Source organism: Cebus imitator, unplaced genomic scaffold, assembly GCF_001604975.1.
Source record: "Cebus imitator isolate Cc_AM_T3 unplaced genomic scaffold, Cebus_imitator-1.0 Scaffold666, whole genome shotgun sequence".
Classification (NCBI taxonomy): domain Eukaryota; kingdom Metazoa; phylum Chordata; class Mammalia; order Primates; family Cebidae; genus Cebus; species Cebus imitator.
The window spans coordinates 676,220-702,906 of record NW_016107981.1 but is presented as its reverse complement, the minus strand read 5'-3'; the positions used below and the strand labels follow the sequence as shown (position 1 = coordinate 702,906).

Below are 26,687 nucleotides of genomic sequence, written 5' to 3'. Positions count from 1 at the left end.
GGGAGAGTCTAAACACATATATATATGTATATGTATCATATATATATAGAGAGATAATATATTTATATTTAACAGGTCTCACTCTGTTGCCAAGGCTGTTCTTGAACTCTTAAGCTCAAGAGATCTACCAGCCTTGGCCTCCCAAAGTGCTAGGATTACAGGAGTGAGCCACCACACCTGGCACATAGTTAATTATCTTAAGTCAAAACTGATAGCTGTACTGTACTTCCTTTCTCTTCCTTCACTCTTGAAAGAAATTCAACACTGAAAAAAAGGTGGAGATTTAACTGAGTTGTTTACAAATAAGAACTTTAGAAAAGTAAAAAACAAAAAAAAAAACATAGTTACATAAATCATTTCTAATGCTTTGCTCATCTTTAAAACATAGGCCAATATTTCTGTTTTACCCAACTTTACGCAGCTGTAGAATGCTGTCCAGAAACATCTCAGTGTAAGAGTATTTTTGCGGTCGGGCGCGGTGGCTCAAGCCTGTAATCCCAGCACTTTGGGAGGCCGAGGCGGGTGGATCACGAGGTCAAGAGATCCAGACCATCCTGGTCAACATGGTGAAACCCGTCTCTACTAAAAATACAAAACATTAGCTGGGCATGGTGACGCATGCCTGTAGTCCCAGCTACTCAGGAGGTTGAGGCAGGAGAATTGCCTGAACCCAGGAGGCGGAGGTTGCAGTGAGCCGAGATCAAGCCATTGCACTCCAGCCTGAAGCTCCGTCTCAAAAAAAAAAAGAGTATTTTTGCATAAAACGTAAGATATTTTATTTAAATTATATGGCTGATCAATCATAAGCATTCCACTCTAAAGTAGCCAAAGAACTTCAATTCTTAAAAGACAATCATGAAATAGTTTTAAGAATTAAAGAAAAAGTAATCACTTTTTGCCAGGAATCAAACTTTTAGTTGGCATAGCATAAAACAATTTCTCACACTGGCAAAAACCTCCAGAAACCTGCAAGCAAATGTTCTCTCTCCGCTCCCACTCCTGAAGAACATATGGGCTGGACTGAGGTACCATGATGATTCCTGCCTCTTGGATTTGCTCTCTGTACCACAGATCTGTCTTCTAGTCTGATCCTACTTATAAAACTGGACCAATGGCATAACAAGAAATGGCATACCAAAACAGAGGATCTAACGTGTGTTTGTCCTTTCTGGAGCATCTCAAGCCCCTGGATTCCACCTCCTGTTCTCCATATTTTCAAACATGTTCTCAAACATGTGTTTGACCTTTCTGAAGTATCTCTATATCTCTAGTTTCTCAATTCCACCTCCTGTTCTTTATTTTTTTTTAATGTTAATGTCCTATTCTCATTGTTTAAACGTGAGTTTCTACACAAGTTCTTGTTTTCTGTTTGTACCAGAAGACTTTGAATAGACTCTGGCACTCCCAGACATGAGATATCAAACAGAAGCAGACCTTAACTAGGTTGTAGGACTTAACATACAAGTGGCTGTGGTTTGTGAGAATAGGTTGTAGTGGCTTTTGGTTGCTGATTTTTAGTTTAGTTTTTTTTTTTTTTTTTTCATCTAAGGACTTGAAAACCTTCAGGGGAGACAGGTGTTAAGATTTGTCTTCTTCTAGTGATCCTCTTTTAAAACACAAATCAATCCTTATAAGGAATCCATTAAACCACTATTAGTGTGAATGGATTTTTTTTTAGGTAGCATGGATGAATTCAATGTAAATGCAAATGTAGTATGTGAAAGAACCATTCTCATTCTATGAACATAGGACAGGGATGAGAATATATATAACACTATAATGAAAAATATATATTTCTGATTTGTATGAAATCATTTTAAGATATATATATATATATATATATACATATTCTATAGATACAATATGATTTTCATCAGAGCACAGAGGATGAGGAGAGAGAAGAAAAGATAGGAGTGGTGGCTACTAGGTCCTCTAGGGGGATTATTTTGAAAAAGGCAGTCTTTGGCAATAATGGGCACTAACACCTAATAGATATCCATTGGTTTGAAAAAAAAAAGTGTCAGAAAATTTATCAATGGAGAAAAGTCAATGTTTTCCTTAGTATTAATGTAGCTAAAGATGGCTCAAGGGTAAAATTATTTAACATACTATGCATCACAATAGTGCCATCCTGTGGACTACTCTCTCTCTCACCCCATGGGGAAAGGGGCAATGTGGAAGGAAAAAGAAATTCTAGAACAGCAAAACAAAATTCTTTATATTTTTTACATAGAAATTGATTGTGTTTTCTATCAGTGGTGTAACTATTTTATGGAGAAGCCCTTGGACTATGGCAGAAATTCTGGATGCTCTGGTACGATGTGTCAATCTCAATATATTAATGATAACACCTGTGATTTGGATTAACATGAAGCAAAACCAGACTTCTCTTAGGTTACGTTTATTTTCCAAGACTTAAACTAGTTTCATGATTTTCTTCCCAGGTTTTGTTTAACACCAACCAAATATCTAAAGAGATTATTAGAGTTTCAATAAAAACAAAAATTAAAATCAAGAATAAGCTTATAATTCACATTATTCATGCCATGTATTATTAGAGAGGACATTTCATTAAAGCATGCAAGCTGCTTTTTTTCTTAATTTCAACATGTGGATAGTTTAAAATAGAAGCCAGCCAATACTCTGATATAGCATAAGACAACTGGGAAATGTCAGAAGACTAAAGTGATTTTTTAAAGAAAATAAGCATATACAATAACCTTTGTGTCTATTGATATATGATGCTGTTCTGTTACTATGCAAACTTTTGAATTAATAGAAAACGAATACTTATGATCACAAAACCATGTTCGGTAAAAGTAGCACTATATATGAAAATAGTACAAAAGGAGGAAATAAGAACTCTGACATCATCGTGTCAAAGGAAATCACACAGATTGAAGATCATAGTAATGAATGACAACATCTTTAGGCTGGAAAGAGTGGAAAAAATTAGGAATTTCATGGAGATATTATTTTCAAAAATAGACTCAATAACATGACCAAACTCACCATTGGGTTCAGAATGTCATCAATCATTTCTTTCACTTTTATGTTACCTTTGTGAAGTTTTATTAATGGAAATGAAGAGATTTACTAAAAAAAAAAGTATTGAAGGCACTGTTAAATTTACTTTCTTTTTGTATAATTTCATGAAAGTGACCTGAACTGCTTTGCATTAGTACGGAAAAAGATAAATACATGAAATTAAAGGCAAGAATAAATTTAAAAAGTTTTTCTCTCTCCAGTGAGAAAATGATAATCATAATGTTTAGTTAAAGCTATCATCTAACCAAACCTATTAGTATACTGACTTTTTTTAACTTAAGGCTTTAATAATGCTGAAGCATTTCCATCACCTCACTATTAGTGTTTTCTGGTTTAAATCTCAAAGGGCCACCATCCAAGGCTGCAAATATACAAATAGTAAAATTTTGATATTTGAGAATATCCATCTTCTATTACGACAGACATGGCAATAATAATGGCATTGATGGAAGAAAACAAGAAAATTTCAAGAAGATAAATACTAGGGAAAGTTTTTAGATTAACAAGCAAGTATGACACCCTCCCTCACAAGATGAAGTTCATTCACACTAAGCCTGTAAATTTCATGGAATACTTCTTGAACTAGCAGAATTGGAATCACCTATGGTGTTAGATATGCAATTAATTTTGGATCCTCTTGAACCAGTATCTTGTGTGTTAGGAGTCATAAATCTCAATTGTTTAGCATCTTCAGGCACTGATATTTGGGAAAAACTGTTCTAGAGCCTGGAACTAAAGAGTTTATTTGAAAGTCAACAGTTACAAATGAGAGCTGTTTTCCCCCCTTGGGATTCTCCAGTCTTTTCATCGCATTTACCAAGCAAAGAATCTGCCCTTTGAGATAAACTTGCTCATGCAGATTTAAGATAAGGCTGATTCCTGCCAAAGATAATCCAGCTTCTACACACACACACACACACACACACACACACACACCCCTCTCAGATTTTTGCTTTACGTCCTCCTCTTCTACAATGTCCTCATTTTCCTTAAGTACAGTCCATCTTCCTAATTTAGTCCTACTCTCACCACTTGGGTGGTACTCTGGTCTCCCTATACTCTCCAGGTCCTCCAACACACCTGGCTCAGCAGGAACCCTGGGAACACTCAATATATACCCAGTAACTGTATAAACTATACCATCAGGGGATTAATTTATTTTAATTCAGGGCAACCCAACCATGAGCTGCCCTGTAAGGAAGAATACGAGTGACAAGAGCCATTGCACAGAGGGAGATTTACGTTCAGACTAGAAGCCACAAGTGTATAGAAGCAAGAGAGAGAAAATAAAAAATAAATAAAATAAAATAAGCAAGCAAGCAAAAAACAGTAGCAGCAGTTCAAGTTCCAGATTCCACTAGTTGCAGTTTAATGTAAAGGGATCCTTGTAGAGATGAGATGGTAATGTTGAGGGCAGATCTTGGACCTTGCCTCTCACTGCTTTATAGGGTATCATGAAATCCACAGCACACATGTGTGAAAAAGTGGATAAAACCATCTAATTTTATTCTATTCCCACAAATGAGACCAGAAATAAAATGTACAATAGTCTCTCTATGGAACCAAATATTGCAAGATCCAAATACTAACAGGTTCATTTAGTTGGCTGATTAACATATGTAGACATGAAATTCCAGGCACTGATTTTTCACTAAACCACTCTCTTAAGGTGAACTTCCTTCCCTTTTTTCACCTGTGAATCCATATTATTGCCACCTAAATTGTAGTACTGATTTTTAACATTTCCCACAAAATATTGTTTGCCAAAAATCAAGGGCCTTTTCTACAAATTCATGCAACTCCAGTTATTAGCTAATGTGTAAGAGTAGGGATCAATTAAACACACAATACACAAAATCTTACCATGCTGAATTTCACCCAAGATATTAGTTCAGTCTTACTCCAAATTACCTCACAACTAAAAAGGATCAGATACTTAAATAAAAACTTCAGGCAAGATAGGAAAGAAGTCTTCTCTCATCCTTGTAAATTACAAAAGTGTTCCATTCTCTTTAAATTCACATTATATTTATTAATGAGCAGCACAGGGAAAGAAAGAAAGAGAGAGAAGAGACGAAGAAAGGAAGGGAGGAAAGAAGGAAAAAAGGAAGGAAGGAAGGTAGGTGGGTGGAAGAGAGGGAGGGAAGGGAGAAGGAAGACAAGATAAGGAAAGAAAGGATGGTAGGAAGGTAAGAGACAGAAAAAGAGATAGAGATAGTGATGAGAGACATAGAAGAGAGAAATTCTAATGTCTTTAATATTCCAAAATTTAAAAGGATGTGACCCCCCCCCCCACATCTCGCTCCGTTTACATATAATGGAACAAGCCAAGTCTCCATTCACTACATGTGGACATTCAGAAAACTTGCATGGGGAAAACTTTTGGGGGGAAATGAAGGTGATTTCTGAGCTGTTACTGCAGTTGTGTATGACACTGACATTTATTTCCCATAATTCTTGCCCATAGGAAACACATCCTTTAAGAAACTGAATAAAATCAAGTTGGACATTCTCAAAATCTGCAAGGTATCAACTTCCCCGGGAAGCTCACATTCCCCCAACACAAACATACATATGTAAAGAGCAAGGCATCCAGGTGATGAGCTGTGAAAGGGACTTCCACCTTGTGAGGTTGCCAAGGATTTGGTTATTCCTGAACCTGAATCCGAAAAGCGGGGGTGGGGTGTGCGACGACAAATGAGGGTGAGAAGGATGTCTCCATGAAACAAGACACCCTTTTGGAATCTGGACTGAGAATCAGGACCCCACCTCCTTGCCTACCTCCAGGCTCCAGTAAGCAACGGCTGGCGTCCTCCCCTCTGGTCCTTCCGCAGCAGCGGACGTAGGGATCCCGAGCAGCCAGGGAGCTTAGGTCCCGCAGAAAGCTCGTGCCAAGCTCTTCTCTCTCGACTAGTTACCAATTGAGAAAAAGGGGACAGAGACACAGAACAAGGATGGTGATCAAAATCCAGTGTCAAGCACCAGGGTCCCAGAAGGTTCCGGCTCCTCTTCTGCGCCCTTCCCCAGCTCTTTCGCCTGGCAAAGGATCACCCAGGGAGCCCCCAGCAGCAGATCCTTCCCTTTCGCTCCTCCTGATAGCGCCAATCTTCGCTGCCGCTGCCACACTGCGCGCCCCGCTATCCACTCGCCGCACAGCGAGAAGGCTTGGCGGAGACGGCGTGGGGGGAGGAGGGTGGATTAAAATGATAGATTTTTGGAGGGGTAAGGGAGAAAAACTTTGATGTTGTAACCATACACAGGACTGAGAAGAAACCAAAACAAGTTGCAGCTTTAGGAGCGGGAGGATGCTTTCACCAGCTCGGGGAAAAAAAAAAATCACCCCCTACCAATTTCAGGGAGAGCAAGCTCCCTGCTCCTTGAGTGATCACCGAGCGCACCTCTCAATCTCTGATCTTCGAACCCACTGAAACAGCACAGGGCAAGGGAAGTCCTGTTGGTTCACGCCCGAGGTGCGAATACCAAAAGCGCCTCCAGCTGGAGAGGCTGCGGGGAACTCGAGGCAAAGACAGAGGAAAACACAGCGCTAGGAAGAGCGAGGGGAGTCCGAACTGCCGCCTGCAAAAGCAGAGACGCGTCTCCCTTCGGGCAAAGTGACTGCTACAAAGTCTGTTTCCTCCTGCGCAGGGACAGACACATTTAAAGGCCTGAACGGACGTCAGCACCAGCCGAGCTCGTTGGGTGAGCGCCAGATCTCTCCGCCCCACGATTGTAGCGCACATAGGACGATCTCCTGCACGCGAGGTAGAGAGTGGCTCACTTGGGAAGAAAACAGAGCTGGTGGCGCTGCGGAGTGTCAAACCCTGGAGCCCATCGTCAAGACGTTTTATACCCGTTGCAGTTCTGCCGTGAGTGCACTTGCCGAATTGAACAGAGCCACAGCTGCGTGGAGAGGGGTCTGGCCACTCTGCGCGCGCGCACCCAATATTGGGTTACTAAGGAGAGCAACACCTGGTTTTTATTTAAAACAAAAACACTTTTCTCTTTAGCTCAGGTTTGAGTCATTATTCTGATTCGTTTCTCAAAGTTAGTTGAAATCCACCCAGATGTCTTTTACAAGAAAGGGATTAGACTTTTCCCGTCTTGAAATTCCAATCAAGATAATAATCTTTTCTTAAGCCCCACTGTCTACTTCCTAGTTCAGAGTTACAATGGATAAAAGTATTTGAATGTCTTCAATGACCATTACCCTGTATTCTAAGGCAATTTGCATACTTAGACGCCCATTAGTAACTTTAAGAGTCTTTGCACAAAGAAGTTGTATTTCTTAGAGTAATACCTTTCTACAAGTGGAATTTTCTGAGGATTCTGCAACCATTTCCAGATTGGCAGTGAATAATTAAATTCAAAAACTCAGAAATATAATGGACAGTGTTTTTTTTTTTTCCTGTGTAAAGTGATCAATTACGTTTCCAACTTATTTTTACCTTTTTTGCATGGTATATCAGCCATTAAAGCTACAAAATCAAACACAGCTGGAAGAAAAAACAATTCACATTACTGTGGTCCTTTCCTACAATTCCTTTGAGGATATACGTCTGTGTATTATGTGTATGTTATATGTACACATAAAATATTGTCTGAGTTACGAGGAGCTCAGGTTCTGTGCCGGGCACCTTGAGACTTGCTGTGTACAAAGGAGAGAAGGGGTAACAGAATGGAGAATCTCAAGACCAAAAAAACCTGTGGTTGTGAAAGGCAGTTGCGGCTATATGTTTTTCCTTGTTTAGTTCTAGCCTAACCAAGGGTAGGGTCTCCTTGTTTAGTCACTTGAAACCTTTCAAAAGGGACATCAGTTTAATAATTTCACACTGTATACAAATATCAAAACATCAGAATGTATCCCTTAACTATATAACACTTATGATTTGTCAAATAAAAATAGTATTTTTAAAGTGACATAAACGCAAATTCCGCCAGAGAGCAGGATCTGTATTCATTCCATTTTGCACAACCGCCTCGCGGCCCTCCCTCTAGCGGCGGTCTAGGAGTCTGTCTCTTTCACTGTGTGTGTGTGTGTGTGTGTGTGTGTGTGTGCGCGCGCGCGCGCGCGCACACGCTTTTGTGTTTTGGGAAGGTTGATCACTCAGAGAACTTACTGTATCTCTGAGTATCTGTAGGCTCTCCTGTGTAACCTCCTTTCCTTCCTAACTAGGGCCATTCACCTACAGGCTCGAATGCGCTACTTCTAGAGCTTCCTCTGATGTTGGTCCTGAACTGGGAGTGTCTGACCAAACTTGAATAAGGACTGCCAAAGGGCGTTGGAAACTTTGGAAACTGGCAACAGTGACAGCATTTTTGCTCTGCTTAGAATACACCCAGAAAGATCAAAAATAAGTCGGGAGCGGGGATGGAAAGTAAAACATTAAAGTGCTACGGAAAAGCGTCAATAATATAAATTGACTTTAGTTTTCTTTATAGAAATAAGTTTACGGTGAAAGTTTCTAAGAAATCGAGGTACAGTTCATTTTTTTGGTTGACGCTTACCCGCCTTGCTCTCACTAGGTCTCCTGTCTTCCAAGCCGAGAACTCTCCCAAAATGCTTTCGGGTCGAGGGGGCGGGCTTCCTCAGAGTAAAGAGAGCAGAGAAGGCCCTGCCAGCTGGGACTTCCTGTATTCCGCCACCACAACCCGCCACCCAAAACCCCACTTCCCACGTCCTTGATTTTAGAGACTTTCTAGGAGGGCATGACTTCAGGGAACATCACTCCTGGCCAGCTCAAGGAAGCATAGTCGTAAATCTTCGGTCGTATTCCTGACTCAGAATGGGTGCGGAGCCGGCGGGGACGGAAACCGAGATGCAAATGCCGACGCAACCAGCGCAACCGCGGACGGCGCGCGGCGAGAACCCGCTTCTAGCCCCGAGCCTGGGGTGCCGGTGGGCTCAGGAGGCGGGTGAGTGGTTGGTTATTCAGGATCATTATCAGATTCTCTCAGGCTCCATGGCCAGCCCCGCAAGTCTCCCTTCACACGGTGGGCAGAGAGGGTACTCCTTGGCAGAGTTGACCCCGCCGTACCCCGCAGGGTCAGCCACGCGCCCCCACACACATCCAATCTCTAGGAACAACACTCAGATCTGGATCCGCACTGACCCATTGACGCGCTTTCCCAAAGCAGGAACGACACTGACAAAGGCCGAATCGTTCGTGGGAGATTTTCTACCAAGAACTGTTACCCTTTCCCCGTGCAATCGGTTCCCACTCAAAACGTTGCGGAAAGGACCTTGCCCTCTGCTGTCCCTTTCGATTGGCCCGGGACTGGACTAAGCCCGGAGCAGCAACGGAGTGGAGCTCCGGCGCCCCAGCCTCTGCGCACCCTCCCCCAGCTCGGCGGCCCTCGGCCCTCGGCCCTCGGCCCTCGTCACCAATTCCCAGGTAGAAAAGCGCGCGGCCAGAGGGCACTCCTCTCGGCGTCCGGAAACAAGTGTTTTCCGCTCAGCCATGGCGGCTTCCCCAGTGGAACGGAGCGAAAGGGCGCTTGGGCGACCCCGCGACTTCCACCAGACCACTGGCCCGGAGCACCGGCGGGAAGGCGGCCAAACGCTGGCCTAGGGCTCCTCCCGCGCTTCCGGGCGCGCGGGGAACTGCAGCTGGCGCACCACTGCCAGCCATGCGCTTTGCCCCAGAGCGCTTGTAGAAGGAGGAGGTCGGCACACCTGCTGTTCCTGGTTACCCCCGCTCCCATTTCCTTCCTAGAAGGCAGATTCTCTCCATCTCAACCCGTTCCGAGGCTCCTGCTTGCTCTTTTCCCCCCTCCCCCGCCACAGCCCCACCCCTTCCCGAGTAACAGGCGACCTTAGGGTCACAGCAGGGTGGGTACTAACTAGCAAGCAGTTAGCATGGACTGTGACAATCCAGGGCTCATAGGATCACGTTTCCAAAAGCTCCGAGGAAAGGAACTTCCCTTGACTATGCCCAGAAGGATCAACTTACTCTGTGTTTGTGATCAGAGAAGCTGCCTTATGTAACCTAAGCATGTCCTTGCCTTTGTTTTTGATTTTCTTTTTTTTTTCATGCCTTGAGAAGTCAAAGAAACAAGATTTGTAGTACTGCATAGTTTAACAATTGTTTCTCTTCTACAAGATAATTAATATATTTTATTTATTTTCTAAAATAGTGAAAATGTTGGTGTAATACATATAATAAAATACATATTAATTGATGGATTAAATTTACAAGACAGTACGTAGTATTGAATTTCTACTTATAATCTTCTTTTATTATAAAAATAAGAAAACTTTTCTAAGAGAGAGAGATGTATACATATACACTCACATATATAAACTTATGAAAACAGTACGTTTCAAATTCACAGTACATGGCAAATTCAGTCAATATTTCTAATGTAAGTTTTAAAATAAAAGAAAAATAATGTCCTTTCTCTCTCTTAAAAACTGTGTTGGAAATCAACTACAGCAATTGATTACAAACCATACTCAACATATTTATTCACAAATAAACTCAGAAAAAAAATGTATTGGTAGCTAAATAATTTATATTTCCTATAAATCTCATCGCTTACAACAACTTTTAAAAGGTGCCTTGACAAGCCAAATATGTTCTTGAATATTTGAACAGATTGTCTTAAAATGTAGATTTTTTTCCTGCCATCATTGGTGATTATCATGGAAAACAGATGCAAATAGCATCTGCTTCCGTGGCAGATGCCAGGGTGGTGCTGGCATTCTTAAAATGTCCACAGAGTCTGTCTGGACAGTAATTAGCATTTTGGGGGCCCATCCGTGCTGTGTCAAGCTCTGCAGCAGTAGTAGGGATAATTGACTTTTATGATTATTAATTACGGTGACAGTACTAAAATATAACAATGATCTTATTGTCCCTTCAAATTATATTTAAACATTTCCCAATTACATTTACACTAACTATAGTCAATGAACAAGAAAATTTAGGAGGAACAGATAAAAATATGTACATTTTTAGTGATTTGTCCCATTCCTCTAGCTGTATTTGTCAGAAATAAAAAAAAATTTATTGACTCTTTCTTTTTTTTTAATTGTACTTTAGGTTCTGGGGTACATGTGCAGATCGTGCAAGATTGTTGCATAGGTACACACATGGCAATGCGGTTTGCTGCCTCCATCCCCCGTCACCTACATCTGGCATTTCTCCCAATGTTATCCCTCCCTGACCTCTCCCCTCCCCACTTTCCCTCCCTTGGCCCCCCTAACAGGCCCCAGTGTGTGATGCTCCCCTCCCTATATCCATGTGTTATCATTGTTCAACACCCACCTATGAGTAAGAACATGCAGTGTTTGATTCTCTGTTCTTGTGACAGTTTGCTGAGAATGATGGTTTCCAGATTCATTCATGTCCCTCCAAAGGACAGGAACTCATCATTTTTTTATGGCTGCATAGTATTCTATGGTATATATGTGCCACATTTTCCTTGTCCAGTCTATCGTTGATGGACATTTGGGTTGGTTCCAGGTCTTTGCTATTGTGAACAGTGCCACTATGAACATACGTGTGCATGTGTCTTTATAGCAGAATGATTTCTAATCCTTTGGGTATATATCCAGTAATGGAATTGCTGGATCAAGTGGAATTTCTATTTCTAGGTCATTGAGAAAGCACCACACTGTCTTCCACAATGGTTGAAGTAGTTTACACTGCTACCAACAGTTTAAAAGTGTTCCTATTTCTCCACATCCTCTCCAGCATCCGTTGTCTCCAGATTTGTTTAATGATCGCCATTCTAACTGGCGTGGGGTGGTATCTCAGTGTGGTTTTGATTTGCATTTCTCTAATAATCAGTGATGAGCATTTTTTCATATGTTTGTTGTCCTCATATATGTCTTCTTTTGTAAAGTGTCTGTTCATATCCTTCACCCACTTTTGGATGGGTTCATTTGTTGTTGTTTTTTTTTTTTTTTCCTTGTAAATCTGCTTTAGTTCTTTGTAGAGTCTGGATATTGGCCCTTTGTCAGAAGGGTAGCTGGCAAAATTTTTTTCCCATTCTGTTGGTTGCCAGTTCGCTCTAATGATTGTTTCTTTTGCTGTGCACAAGCTCTCCAGTTTAATTAGGTCCCATTTGTCTATTTTGGCTTTTGTTACTAGTACTTTTGGTGTTTTAGTCATGAAGCCCTTGCCTGTGCCTATGTCCTGAATGGTTTTGTCTAGGTTTTCTTCTAGGGTTTTTATGGTGATAGGTCTTATGTTTAAGTCTTTAATCCATCTGGAGTTAATTTTAGTGTAAGGTATAAGGAAGGGGTCCAGTTTCTGCTTTCTGCACATGGGAGAAAGGGAATCCTTCCCCCATTGCTTGTTTTTGTGAGGTTTGTCAAAGATCAGATTGTTGTCATGTGTAGCATTGCCTCCAGGGCCTCTGTTCTGTTCCATTGGTCTATATCTCTGTTTTGGTAGGAGTAGCATGCTGTTTTGATTGCTGTAGCCATTTAGTATAGTTTGAAATCAGGTAGTGTGATGCCTCTGGCTATTGACTACTTCTTGTTTGTTTATTTCTATATGAAATTTAATGTACGTGGCCACATTATTTCCTAACAACAAACCTGAAAAGTCAGGATGATTATCCCCACTTTGTAAATTAGAAAACTGAAGCTTTCAAAGTTATAATACTATGGACAGATACTAAGAGCTGGAGAGGCAGTATGCTGATCTAAGTTTGGAGTTCAGGATGTGATTGTGATCAACAAACTAATGGTCCCTCAAAAACATCTACATTTTAATCCCTAGGATTTGTGAATTTTCAAAGTTATGTTGGCAAAAAACAATCAAGGTTGCCAATAGAATTAAGATTCCCAATCAGCTGACCTTAAAATAGGGAAATTATCCTAGATTATTGGAGCAGGCCTAAAATCTGGAAGAGAGAGGCAGAAGAAGAGGTCAGAATGATGCCATGTGAACAGGAATCAACCTAGTATTAATATCTCTGGGTTTGAAGATGGAAGAAGGGGACAGGCATGAGCCAGGGAATATGAGTGGCCTCTGGAAGCTAGACAAGGGAAGGAAACAGATTCTCCCTAAGAGAGGGTCAGCAGCTTGTGGACAGTTTCAACCCAGTGAGATCTGTGTCACAGTTCTGATCTATAGACTAACATAAAATATGTGTGATGGAAAGACACTACATTTGTGATAATTCGCCACAGCAGGATTAGGAAAGTAATACACTGATACAGGTCTTTGAATCAGAACCTACATTTTAACCTCTGTACTTTTCAGTCAATGATCAACTTCTGGATAAGAAGAAGATTATCTACAAAGACCAAATAAGAAGCCCTTGGTGGCAGAAAGAAAATAATCTAGGAGCAGTTTGCCACTGATTCTATTTCTCCTACACTAATAAACGAATTTACATCTTGCAAAGAAACCAGGTAAAAAAATATGCTTTTATATGCCCTCTATTGTCATTTTACAAAAATGACAGGTGCCCAGAGAGCAACAGTAGATTGTTCCTCCTTCTTTGCCTCTGCTGTGGATGACATCTACACCATTACCTGTCCTCTATATGGTTCTGCCTCCCATCAGGGAACCCTGGCTCCTTGTCTTTAGTAGCTTGACCTTCTCCCTTTATACTTTCAACCTATTTCTGATTATAATTTGTCTTCTCATATAGATTAATCAGAGGAAGACAATCTATAATTATAACCAATTATTATTATCTATGATATATTTTATTTATTTATCATACTGTAAGACTGCATTTTATGTGTGTTTTAAGCATGAGTCAGCCACTCAGAATTTGACAAGAAGCAGCATCAGTGTCTTTGAAGAGGAAGGTCAGATCCTGGTATGTGGTAAACTAATTAACATGAGATCTACGACCTACAGGCTTAGGGTTTTACTTTGGTGGTTGTTATTTTTATAATTCTGAGTATCAGTGTTAGACATATTTGATGGCTATCCTTAATCAAATTATCCTAATTTATTTATTCACTCATTGATGCACTCTTTGAAAATATATATTGATATCTTCTGTATCCCTATTCTCATACATATCTCAGTCTTGTTGCAACAGAGGAAAGCTTATGGTAAAACAAGGGCTTGGCCCTCATTTACAGTTTCTGCAGATACAAGTGCTTTGAAAGTGGAAGAGACTGGGAATGTAATTTTCTTAGTGTGGTGAGCGATTCTGCAATATTATAATAGATTCAATATTTAAAGAGCTGCAACTCTAAATGAATAAGATAAATTAAAGTGTTGTGATTTAAGTGAAAATTAAACTCTCAAAAACATTAAAATATAGGTTTTGCCTGTAATTAACAAAGCAGAGTGTAAATCTTATGTGATAATTAGATTGGTCTATGATAAAACGGAGGTAGCTGATAATATTTTTTCTATGTCAGGAAAAAAATTAAAAACAAATATGATAAACAGCAATTAATGTTTTATGATTTGTAAATAAAGTTATATTTTTAAGATTGAGGTGTCACTTATTTATTCTCAAAGAACCATTTCAAGCCTTGAATCTCGCAGGAGTGCTTCAGTCTAAGTTATTATAATGTTCCAGTTTGAGAACATTTTTCATTTATTCAACATTTAAATTGTATAAGATTATAGTTTCAGGAACAATTATGTTTATTTTTATATAAAATAAATGTGGACAAAATATTAACTGATAATTTAAAAACAATTATTATGACAAAGACATATTATAATTATGTGTCAATAAAAAGAGAAATACCTGTAAAAATTATAATAAATCAATCAAATATCTTAATGCAAAATGTATAAAATTTTAGAATGCATATATTTTCAATTGAATGACTGTTTTATAATTAAAAGAAAAAAGAAAAATCCCTAGTTTCTGTTTGAAAGTTTTAAGACATTCTATTTGAATTTAAGACATTCTATTTGAATGTCTTAAAACATTCAAACAGAAACTAGGGATTTTCAGCTTTTCTCCTGATTCTATTAGAAATATAAAACAAAATAAATTTAAATTCAAAAACATGACAGACCCTTTATAATGTATTATCTGCTTACTGATTCCATGTCATTTCTAATTTCTCCCTCCACACAAAATATGTTGAAATCATACTAAATCTTTGCCTTTGTGCTTTTATTGTAACATATTCTATCATCTTTGCACTTGCAATTTTCTCTGTTCAAATAAATTGCCTTCTTTCTTCCATTTTATGGCTTAGGTTCTTTTTATCTTTCTTGAATCATCTAAGGTTTAGCCTTCTTATGGAAGTCTACATTAGCTGCACTTCCAAGATATTCCCATTGGGCCTTGATTTCCTCTTACAACACTTACTAATATAGCTAACCTGTTACACAGTAAGAACTGTCAGGGGAGAGTTAGGATAAAAAGACTAAAGTAGGTAAGTTAGGGTTTGGGTTAGAATACTAGTTATATCTCGATATTCTACCATAGCATGCATACTAGTCACCAAATATATATTTATTGAATAAATCTATAAATAAATCAATAAATTTTAAAACATAGACCTTTGATTTGTATCTTATAAAAAGCTTCCCTAAAATATATGATAGTTCTCATTGACTTTAGGAAATATTTCTTGCTCTAATTTCTTAGTTTTCTTAGGCTCTGGTCCTTAATATTTGAGAATGCCTGATAGGATCCATGAATTTTATTTTTAGAAAATGCACACGCTCCAAATTTGCATGCAGTTTGTATGGGATTTGGCAAAGTGTGTGGAAATCCTGGAGTCTGGCTTTTTGTTTGTTTGTTTTTTTGAGACAGGGTCTCATTCTGTCACCGAGCTGGAATGCAGTGGTATTATAGCTTACTATAACCTTGAACTCCTGGGTTCAAGCCGTCCTCCAGGCTCAGCCTCTGAATAGCTAAGATTAAAGGCATGTGACACCATGCCCAGCTTATTTTATTTCATTTTTTTCAGAGACAAGATATTACATTGTTTCCCAGTCTGGTCTCAAACGCCTGTCCTCAAGTGATCCTCCCATCCAGGCCTCCCAAAGGGCTGGGATTCCAAACATGAGCAACTTTGCCCAGGCCTTGAGTTTCTGGCTATAATCATTATTTATGGAAACAATGGAAGTCTTGATATTACCAGTCATTCTTCTAGAGAGAGTCACCCCACAACACTGAGTTGAATATATTTAAGAACACAAAATGAGGTAATTACAGCAGAAAAGAATTGACAGTGTACATTAAAAGACATTTGGAATACTATGCAGCCATAAAAAACAATGAGTTTGTGTCCTTTGTAGGGACATGGATGAACCTGGAAACCATCATTCTCAGCAAACTGACACAAGAACAGAAAATCAAACGCTGCATGTTCTCACTTACAGGTGGGTGTTGAACAATGAGAACATATGGATACAGGGAGGGGAGCATCACACACTGGGGTCTGTTGGGGGATCTAGGGGAGGGACAGTGGGTTGTGGGGAGTTGGGGAGGGATAACATGGGGAGAAATGCCAGATATAGGTGATGGGGAGGAACGCAGCAAACCACATCACCATGTATGTACCTATGCAACAATCTTGCATGTTTTTCACATGTACCCAAAAACCTAAAATGCAATAAAATATATGTGTGCATATATATATATATATATATAAGACATTATAAACTTTGGGTGATTCAACCAAATCATAGTCTGAAATGTAATTACAAAGTGGTAATGTTCTAAGGATCATCTGTTAGTCAAAGTTACAGGAGGGGTCATGGTTATGTTGGTAAAAATTGAGGTATCTGTGATTATCCATCTTCAAATTATTTGTTAAATGGCTATTAAAATGAAAAATAAAATGTTACATTTCAAAAGCATTTCTATTATTTGTCAATTCCTGCACAACAAATTATCACAAAAATTTAGTGATTTAAAAACAACAACCTATATTATCTCAAAATTTCTGTTTGTGGGGGGTTGGGGGAAGGAATATGGACATCACTTAACTGAGTCTTTAATATTCAGAGACTCTCACAAGTTATAATCACTCTCACTCACCTGCTTGTTGGTAGATTTAGTACTTTGACAGCTGTGGTCCAGAATCCCATATAATGTGAACCTCTCCAGCATGGAAGCTTTCTTCATCAAAATGTGCAAAGCCAAAAAAAAAAAGCCATTGAAAAGAGTGCAAGACAGAAGTCAGAAGTCACATCTTTTGTCACGTAATCACAGAATCAACATCTCATCATGTTTGCTGTATTCTTTGTAATTGCAGCAAGGACCGTTAGAAACTATATTAATCTGCCTATTACAGTAGTTTGTCAAAGAATCCTGACGTAATAATTCTGGGCTCAAAGTTCTTATGAGGCACTAAGGCAGGACAATAAAGGAATAGAAAAATAATACTATAATAATCTTAATTATTTACTAATATTAATATGCTTGTATAATGTGCTAAAATAGTATGCTACATTTTTAGTAATTTGTTCAGGGGTACTAGAAACAAATCCAAATATTAAATATCAAAGTATATTATAACTCTATGATAACTAACTCTGTAATTTTAAAAGTCTAATATAGGAATGCACCTAAAGAGAATGTTTTTAAAATATACTTTAATTTATAACTAATATATCAAAATAGAGCCTTCACATATTAAATTAATAAAATATTTTTGACTTAATAATTTCATTTTTAGCTTTTCACTAAGAAGTAATATTGTCTTCAAAAATGTTATGTACCAAGGAGTTTATGACATGCAGTTGTAGTAAGGAAAAATTTGAAATTAAAAATGTGCAATAAATGTGTTTTAAAACAATAATATAGGCATCTAAATAACCCTAAATAAAAAGGCAAACATAAAATTAAAAATTAGTATTAACCATAAATATGCTCTGAAGTATGTCCCTTGACTACCTTTTCTTAAGTGTCTTTTGGAAAAAAATTAAAAATTATTGTATTTGCCAATAAGAGAAGGTAGAAGATTATTTGCCAATTTGTTTTCAGAAGTAAAACAAATATAATACTTCCTAAGTATATAGAGTTGAGACAATAAAAAAACGACAATAAGTCAAAATGTCTATTTACCTGCTTTTACAGAAAACAAGACTGAGCTATTTTCTTCCAGAAAAAAAAAAATCAGAAGAAATATCATTGTTTTCTAAAAGTAAATGCATTTTACATACTTCTCTCATAATTCTAATCTGGAGTTCAGTTATGGAGATCATATTAGTGAGTGTTTTCCAGAGAAACAGAACCAATAGGAGAGAGAAAGAGAGGGGGAGATGAAATAAGGAATTGGTTAGCATGATTATGGAGGAAAAGAAGTCCCAAGACCTGCAATCAGCAAGCTGAAGACCCAGGAGAGATGGTTGCATAGCTTTGGTTTGAAAGCTGGCAGGCAGGTTTGACACTCAAAAAGAGCCAAAGTTTCAGTTTGAGTCCAAGGCAGGAAGAGGCCAATGTCCCATCTCAATGCATTCAGGTAAGAAGAAGTTCCTTCTTACTCCCAGGAAAGTCAGCCTTTCTATTCTATTCAGTACTTCCACTGATTGGATGGGACCCATCCACATCATTGGGGCAGTCTACTTTGCTTGGTCTACGAATTCAATATAGAAAAAGATATACATAAGCTATCATTCTAATTTCTAATCAAAATATAGCATTTAATTTTGTTTTCAGAGTTTTTTAAATGACCTTAATTTTTCAGCTTTATTCTGAGACATCTAATTTTATTTTATTCAAAATTCCCTTTTGGAAAATATTAAATGATGGCTTATATAATCTTAGAATTTACATGCTTTTTGATAAACATAACATTAAAAGCAGTATGTGTAGTAATTTAAATTACATATATATGATGTACTTAAATCATAATCCTGAGGAAATAAAATCATTAAGAACTCTGATTTAGTCAGGGTTCTCCAGAGAAACAGAACTGACAGATGATGTGTGTGAGTGTGTATAGATATACGTAAACATGTGTGTATAAATATATAGTGTATATATATATATAGTGTACATATGTGTCTGTGTGTGTGTGTATATATATATACACACACATATATATGTATATATATACACGTATATGCTACCTTTCTAAATATAGTGAGTTGACTAGTGGTAAAGTCTGGAAAGGTCTATAGATTTGGACTGAGCCACGCTAACAAATTTCTTGGTTCTCCAGGTTGTATATGGTCTATTATGGGACTTCATAGCCTCTGAAATCAGATGAGCCAATTCTCCTAATAAATGCCTTCTCTTCTCTCTCTCTCTCTCTCTCCCTCTCTCTCTCTCTCTCTCTTTCTCTCTCGATAGATCTGATTTCAGAGGCTATGAAGTCCCATAACAGACCATATGCAACCTGGAGAACCAAGAAATTTGTTAGAGTGGCTCAGTCCAAATCTATAGACCTTTCCAGATTTTACCACTGGTCAACTCACTATATTTAGAAAGGTAGCACAGTAAGTCTCTACTTCAGTGTAAACTTCTGTATTTTGGATAACAAATACAGGACAAACGGGCAAATTTTATAATTACTGTGAAAAGAGATTATAGAGAAAGAGCCTGGGTAATGCAAAAAATAGAAGAAAGAACCATCCATCTGGGACAGAGAACCAGCAATGATATTTCTTGAAATATGGAAGTTGATAATATGTATGGTTGAATTTAAAATCTAAAACATAAAAGTTAAATCAAAATCTAAAATATATTATTTAACTCTAGAATACATCTACTCAATTATATGAAATAAGCAGGCTGATTCTTAACACTTTATCAATAATCAAGGTTTAACCAAATAGTATTGAAGAAATGCCAAAGTGCCTAAAAAACAACAAGAAAAAAAACCCAAACAAACAAACAAAAAAAACAAACAGCCTTTCAGCATGAACCATAGAGAAAAAGACAAGGTTTGCCATGAGAAGTGAATAACCTTTTTATTTCCAGCTGTGACGTGTTCATACAAACCATTAGCACTTTCACTTCAGTGAATTATGCCAGCTCTTGCCTTACCTTGTCAAATGAGCCAGTTAATATCCTAAATTTAAATGAAACTTTTCTCCCTTACATGAAAATAAAAAGAAAATTTTATCTAATTAAGTTCAGGCAAAATATAGGTCATGCTTTTAAAGATTTTAAAAAGATTAAAATGTCAGGCAAGGTGTTATTCCCAGGATTAGCTCTGGCATATACATCATTCTCCAATGATAGAAACATTTGCATGCTCTCAAGTGGCCCTTTGGGCACTTGGAGAGTGACCACTGTAACAACTAAGCAACTAAAATTTTACTTCCTTTTAATTTTAGCTAATTCACATTTAAAGAACTCTGCATGGCTAGTGGCTACCATATTGAAGTGAGCAGTTCTAAATGAATGAAAGTGTTGAATAATTTGTCAATTTTAGTACTTTTGACTGTTAGGGCAGATGGTAACTAGAGCTTTCCTCTTTCATCCTCCAGAGTTACATCTGTTGAAACAACATCCACCTCTGCTGAAAATACTGCAATCTGCTGCATGAAAAGTGCTGCAATCCAACTGGATAAAACTAAAATATCATTTACCTCCATTGTTTGAGAGTATGCTGATATTTGCTCATTGTTTTCTAAAGTCTTAATTGCATGTGATCTCGTGTATAAACTAGTGTTGAATAGATAATATGTTTGTGAATGAGGCTTACTTTTGTGAAGTAGTCACAGAAATTCGTCCTGACTCTTCTATTCTTTGCGAAGCTGGTTTAGCTTCTTCCATCTCTTAGTTTTCATTACCTTAAATCAAAAACATTCCTATATTACATTTCTGGTTCATAACTATAGTGCTTATTTTCTACAAAGTTTCTGTTATGTTGATTATTGTGTTCTTTGCTATAGTATTAAGATTTATAAATGAAAAAGAAAACAAGTAGCACTGAATAAAAGAATTAACTAGAAGACAATTTCTGAAACTTGATGAATTGGCAAATATAAGACATATAACCTACCTAAACTTAATCAACGAATACAAAGGATACAATTAATGTGTTAAAAAGTATTTGTTTGTTTCTTTATTAATTGGTGCAATTGATCTCTTCAGCAAAATTGCATATCCTGAAAAGATTTGTTTCTTACACTATGGGAGGACTAGCACATCCATCCTGAATATGTAAAGAGCAAATGTTTCAGAAGATACATGACAAATGTTATTCTTGTGCCAATAATTAAAAAGGAAAGAATAATATAGGATAAAATATTAAATGTATGACAAGTGCAGATGATAGCAATGTTCTGATGCAATTATGTATAGCATAAACATTTCTTTAAGAATGCCTTTAAAAATAATGGATAGTTGGAACATCTGTGCAATACCATTGTATGAAACAAAAAAATCAAGGAATATTTTTAGAAAAAGTGTTTTAATTATTATATTCATCACCAACTCTCCAATTACTAGATAATTACATAAACACAATGCATTACATTTTAAAATATATTGAAATTTTATATTCTAATTTGCATATGTTTCTTGAACATTACCAGTTTCATTAATCACTACTTTTGCTAATGTTCTAGAAATTGAACACTTTTGTGGTTGATTTTATTGCTTTACTATCTTCACAAAACTAGACTGGACTCTACTTTGAAAATATTTGATTGACAAGATCAGGTTCACCTCCAGATATAGTTTATTTATTGGTGTTTCGAAGTTACTTTGAGAATGGTTATTAGAAAGCTATGGAAGTAACTATCTCTGAATTGTCCATTGCCTTCAGGAATCATTTATGGAATATTAAAGAAAGGCAACTTTATCAACTTATTATCAATCTACTTTTTATAGATGTGAATACATTGCAAGACAAAGCACAAATAATAACCAAGAAACCAGAAATAGAATATTCCTACATGGTCAGGCATGGATTAAAGTCTAGGATACTGAAGGTCAGGCATGGTGGCTCATGCCTATAATCCCAGCATTTTGGTAGGCCAAGGCAGGAGGATCACTTGAGCTCAGGAGGTCGAGACCAGCCCAGGCAACATGGTGAAACCCCATCTCTAACAAAAATACAAAGAATTATCTGGGCGTGGTGGCACACACCTGTGGTCTCAGCTACTTGGGAGGCTGAGGTAAGAGGATTACTTGAGCAGGGGAGGGAAAGGTTGCAGGGAGATGAGATCGCAACCACTGCATTTCAGCCTGGGTAAGAGAGTGAGATTCTCTCTCAAAAAAAGAAAATGTCTAGGATACTGGCGAGTCTCTGCCACTCTTCCCTGTTTCATCTAAGATTTTTTAGTACAATTTCCTGAGTCACATAAGGAATAAAGCATCACTATTTGTCTTCTGAAAATAGGGATGTACTGCAAATGCTTCCATTTTAAAATAATTCCTCTATTAAGTGACTGGTTCCTACCTTCTTGAAAGGTTACCTCACTGCTTCAGCATACATTTATCACTGATTTGAAGCTACATAATTATATGACAAGAGTTAGATGCTTTGTTCTGCTTTTAGTATTCATTTAAACAACTAATAGTTAATAAATACTGAGCTGTTTTCATTAAAATAAGAGTTATTTTATACATAAACAACAAAAGGAAATGGATCCCTCAGCCAGAGGAAGAATTGATTCCTAAATTTTAAAATTGGGGAGTGCATGGCATTATAACTTGATGGTCTTGATGAGATATGAACTTTTATAGTCAAGCAATATTTTTCACACACCAGCTATGCACTCAACATTGTGCTTACGGATGAGGATGTCAAATAATTAATTAATTAATAAGTAATAATTTTGTGAAGATTTCCTGTGTTCTTGTTAGGAATCTGAAATGAAAATATATAAAATAATTTTAAAACTATAAAGGGCATGATTATATACATATTGTATGGAAATTTGGAAGGAGAATATTGATGACAATTTTTTCTTTATATGCCATAAAACTTCAGCCTATTGCAGAAAAAACATTATTATAACTATAAATATATAACTATGTATAAATATATATAGTCTACGACTTTATTTTGTATACCTATATAGTTATCTGCATTTATGACTCTTCATCCGTTAAACTGGTTTTTTTCACGTTACCCTTAACATACAGCTACAATATCAATATAACAATATTATTTGCTATTGTGCTTAGTTTAATATTTTTCCAATCCAAAGTCTTTATTGGTTCCACATCTAATTTAGTACATTTGGAAAATTCTCTCTAAACACCTCTGGTAAAATACACAATATTACTTTAATAAAAGACTAAAACCTCTATGTAAGTTTGTGTGGGTATTTTTACACTACTATAAAGAAATACCCAAGAGTGGGTAATTTATAAGAAAAAGAGGTTTAATTGACTCACAGTTCAGCATGGCTGGGGAGGCCTCAGGAAATTTATAATTATGGTGGAAATTGAAGGGGGAAGCGATGACCTTCTTCACGTGGCAGCAGAAAGGAGAGAGCTAGCAAGAGCAGGAAAGACTGCCTTATAAGACTATCAGATTCCTAAGACCTCACTCACTATCACGAAAACAACACAGGGGAAATGATCTCCAGGATCCAATCACTTTTCCCCTGGTCTCTCCTTTGACACGTGGGCATGATAGTGATTACAATTGAAGATGAGATTTGGGTGGAGACACAGAGCCCAATAATATCCATGGCCTTGGGTAAAAGTATTGAATAATTACTCTATTAAGATTTTTCATATGTCATAATTTGTAAAGTTTGAAATATGTTATTTAAAAATAAACAGGGAAAAATTATTGAATATAATGTATTTTTATAAAGTCACATGAGAATTCATGATTAAAGTGGAAATAAGGTTGTGGATTTAGGATCAAACAATATGTTTTGCAAAATTTTGAAACTTTTATTATTTTTCTCTCTGTGAACCATCAACATAAAAAGACAACAAAGAAAGGAAAATTCAGTGGAAGTAAGGGTTGGCTCATGAATTTTAAGTTTAGGCGTACCTAAAAGGTACGCCTAAAAGGTAACCTGAAAGGTTAAATTACTGGTATTAATGATACAACTCAATAAATACTTTCTGTTTTCAAACACAAGAAGACTTGCAATCTGGTAGCTATTGCTTCTGTACTACAGATAAATTAAAAACAAACAAACAAAACATGAGGTCAGCAAAACTGATATCCCTTGATAAAATATCCAAAGGTAACTGGCCTGATTCAATGAATCCTTAACTATCTTCTCAAGGACTCCTATAAATTAATCCGAAATAACATTTGTAAACCATTTATCTCAATATCTTTGTTCTTGTGACGTAACAGAGAATGATGGGGAAAAAAGAAAATAATATTTTTAAAATAGTCTTCAGAGTCATTTTAGAAGACTAAATATCATTTTCTAACTTTTTTTACTTTTTATGAACATATGGAGATATGTACACAAATACAAGTTTCAAATCTATTATTAAATGATAGACTAAATATGGGTTTTGATTACATTCTTTTAATTGAGAATTAAGGAAAGGAAAAATGAGTATTTCTAGCTCTGTGAAGAAGGTCAGTGGTAACTTGATAGGGAAAACATTGAATCTGTAAATTACTTTGGGCAGTATGGCCATTTTCATGATATTGATTCTTCCTAACTATGAGCATAGAATGTTTTTCCATCTGTTTGTGTGCTCTCTTATTTCCTTTAACAGTGCTTTGTAGTTCTCCTTGAAGAGGTCCTTCACGTTCCTTGTTAGTTGTATTCCTATGTATTTTATTCTCTTTGTAGCAATTGTGAATGGGAATTTGCTCATGATTTGGCTTTCTGCTTATCTGTTATTGGTGTATAGGAATGCTTGTGATTTTTGCACATTGATTTTGTATCCTGAGACTTTGCTAAAGTTGCTTATCAGCTTAAGGAGATTCTGGGCTGAGACAATGGGGTCTTATAAATATACAATCTTATCATCTGCAAATAGAGACAATTTTACTTCCTCTTTTTCCAGTTGAATACCCTTTATTTCTTTTTCTTGTCTGATTGTTCTGGCTAGAACTTCCAATGCTATGTTGAATAGGAATGGTAAGAGGGGGCACCCTTGTCTAGTGCCAGTTTTCAAACACAATGCTTCCAGTTTTGCCCATTCAATATGATATTGGCTGTGTGTTTGTAATAAATAGCTTTTATTATTTTGAGATACATTCCATTGATACCTAGTTTATTGAGAATTTTTAGCATAAAGTGCTGTTGAATTTTTTCAAAGGCCTTCTCTGCATCTATTGAGATAATCATGTGGTTTTTGTCTTTGGTTTCATTTATGTGGTGGATTGTGTTTATAGATTTGCATATGTTGAACCAACCTAGCCTCCCTGGGATGAAGATGACATGATCATGACAGATAAGCTTTTTGATGTGCTGTTGGATTCGGTTTGCCAGTATTTTATTGAAGATTTTTGCATCGATGTTCATCATGGATATTGACCTGAAATTTTCTTTTTTATTTGTATCTCTGCCAGGTTTTGGTATCAGGATGATGTTGGTCTCATAAAATAAGTTACAGAGGGTTCCCTTTTTTTATATTGTTTGGAATAATTTCAAAAGGAATGGTACCAGCTCCTCTTTGTACTTCTGACAGAATTAATCTGTGAACCCATATGGACCTGTACTTTTTTTGGTTGGTAAGCTATTAATTGCTGCACCTACTTCAGATCTTGTTATTGGTCTATTCAGGGATTCAACTTCTTCCTGGTTTAGTCTTGGGAGGATGTAAGTGTCAAGGAATTTTACCATTTCTTCTAGATTTACTGATTTATGTGCATAGAGTTGTTTGTAGTGATCTTTGATGATAGTTTGTATTTCTAAGCCTGCATAGGCAAGACAATCCTAAGCAAAAAGAACAAAGCTGGAGGCATCACACTACCTGACTTTGAACTATACTACAAGGCTACAGCAATCAAAATAGCATGATACTGGTACCAAAACAGAGATATAGACCAATGTAACAGAACAGAGGCCTCAGAAGTAATGCCACACATCTACAACCATCTGATTTTTGACAAACCTGTCAAAATCAAGCAATGGGGAAAGAATTCCTGTTTAATAAATGGTGTTGGGAAAACTAGCTAGCCATGTGCAGAAAGCAGAAATTGGACTCCTTCCTTACATGTTATACAAAAATTAACTCCAGATGGATTAAAGATTTAAACATAGACCTAACACCATAAAAACCCTAGAAGAAAACCTAGCAATACCATTCAGGACATAGGCATAGGTAAGGACTTCATAACTAAAACACCAAAAGCAATGGCAAAAAAAGCCAAAATAGATAAATGGGATCTAATTAAACTTAAGAGTTTCTGCACAGCAAACAAAAAAAAAAAAAAGCCAACATAGAATGTGGTCTAATTAAACTAAAGAGCTCTGCACAATAAAAGAAAAAAATCCTTAGAGTGAACTGGCAACCAACAAAATGGAAAAAAAATTTTGCAGTCTACCCATCTGACAAAGGGCTAATATCCATAATTTACAAGGAACTAAAACAAATACACAAGAGAAAACCAAACAACACTACCAAAAAGTGGGCAAAGATGTGAAAAGACACTTTTCAAAAGAAGACATTTATGCGGTCAACAAATATATGAAACAAAGCTCATCATCACTGGTCATTAGAGAAATGCAAATCAAAACCATATTGAGATATCATCTCACACCAGTTAGAATGACTATCGTTAAAAAATCTGGAGACAACAGATGCTGGAGAGGATGTGGAGAAATAGGAACACTTTTACACCGTTGGTGGGAATGTAAATTAGTTCAACCACTGTGGAAGACAGTGTCAGAATT

General features: G+C 37.0%; 1 protein-coding gene across 1 annotated transcript; it reads left to right on the top strand.

Annotated features, from left to right (window-relative positions):
• Positions 1–6,002: 6,002 nt before the first annotated feature.
• On the top strand, positions 6,003–11,032 carry LOC119469468. The gene is made up of 4 exons (XM_037734812.1): positions 6,003–6,270; positions 6,694–6,914; positions 8,765–8,961; positions 9,184–11,032. The coding sequence occupies exons 1-4, from the start codon at positions 6,003–6,005 to the stop codon at positions 9,863–9,865; spliced, it is 1,368 nt and encodes a 455-aa protein (XP_037590740.1). The 3' UTR covers positions 9,866–11,032.
• Positions 11,033–26,687: the final 15,655 nt, after the last annotated feature.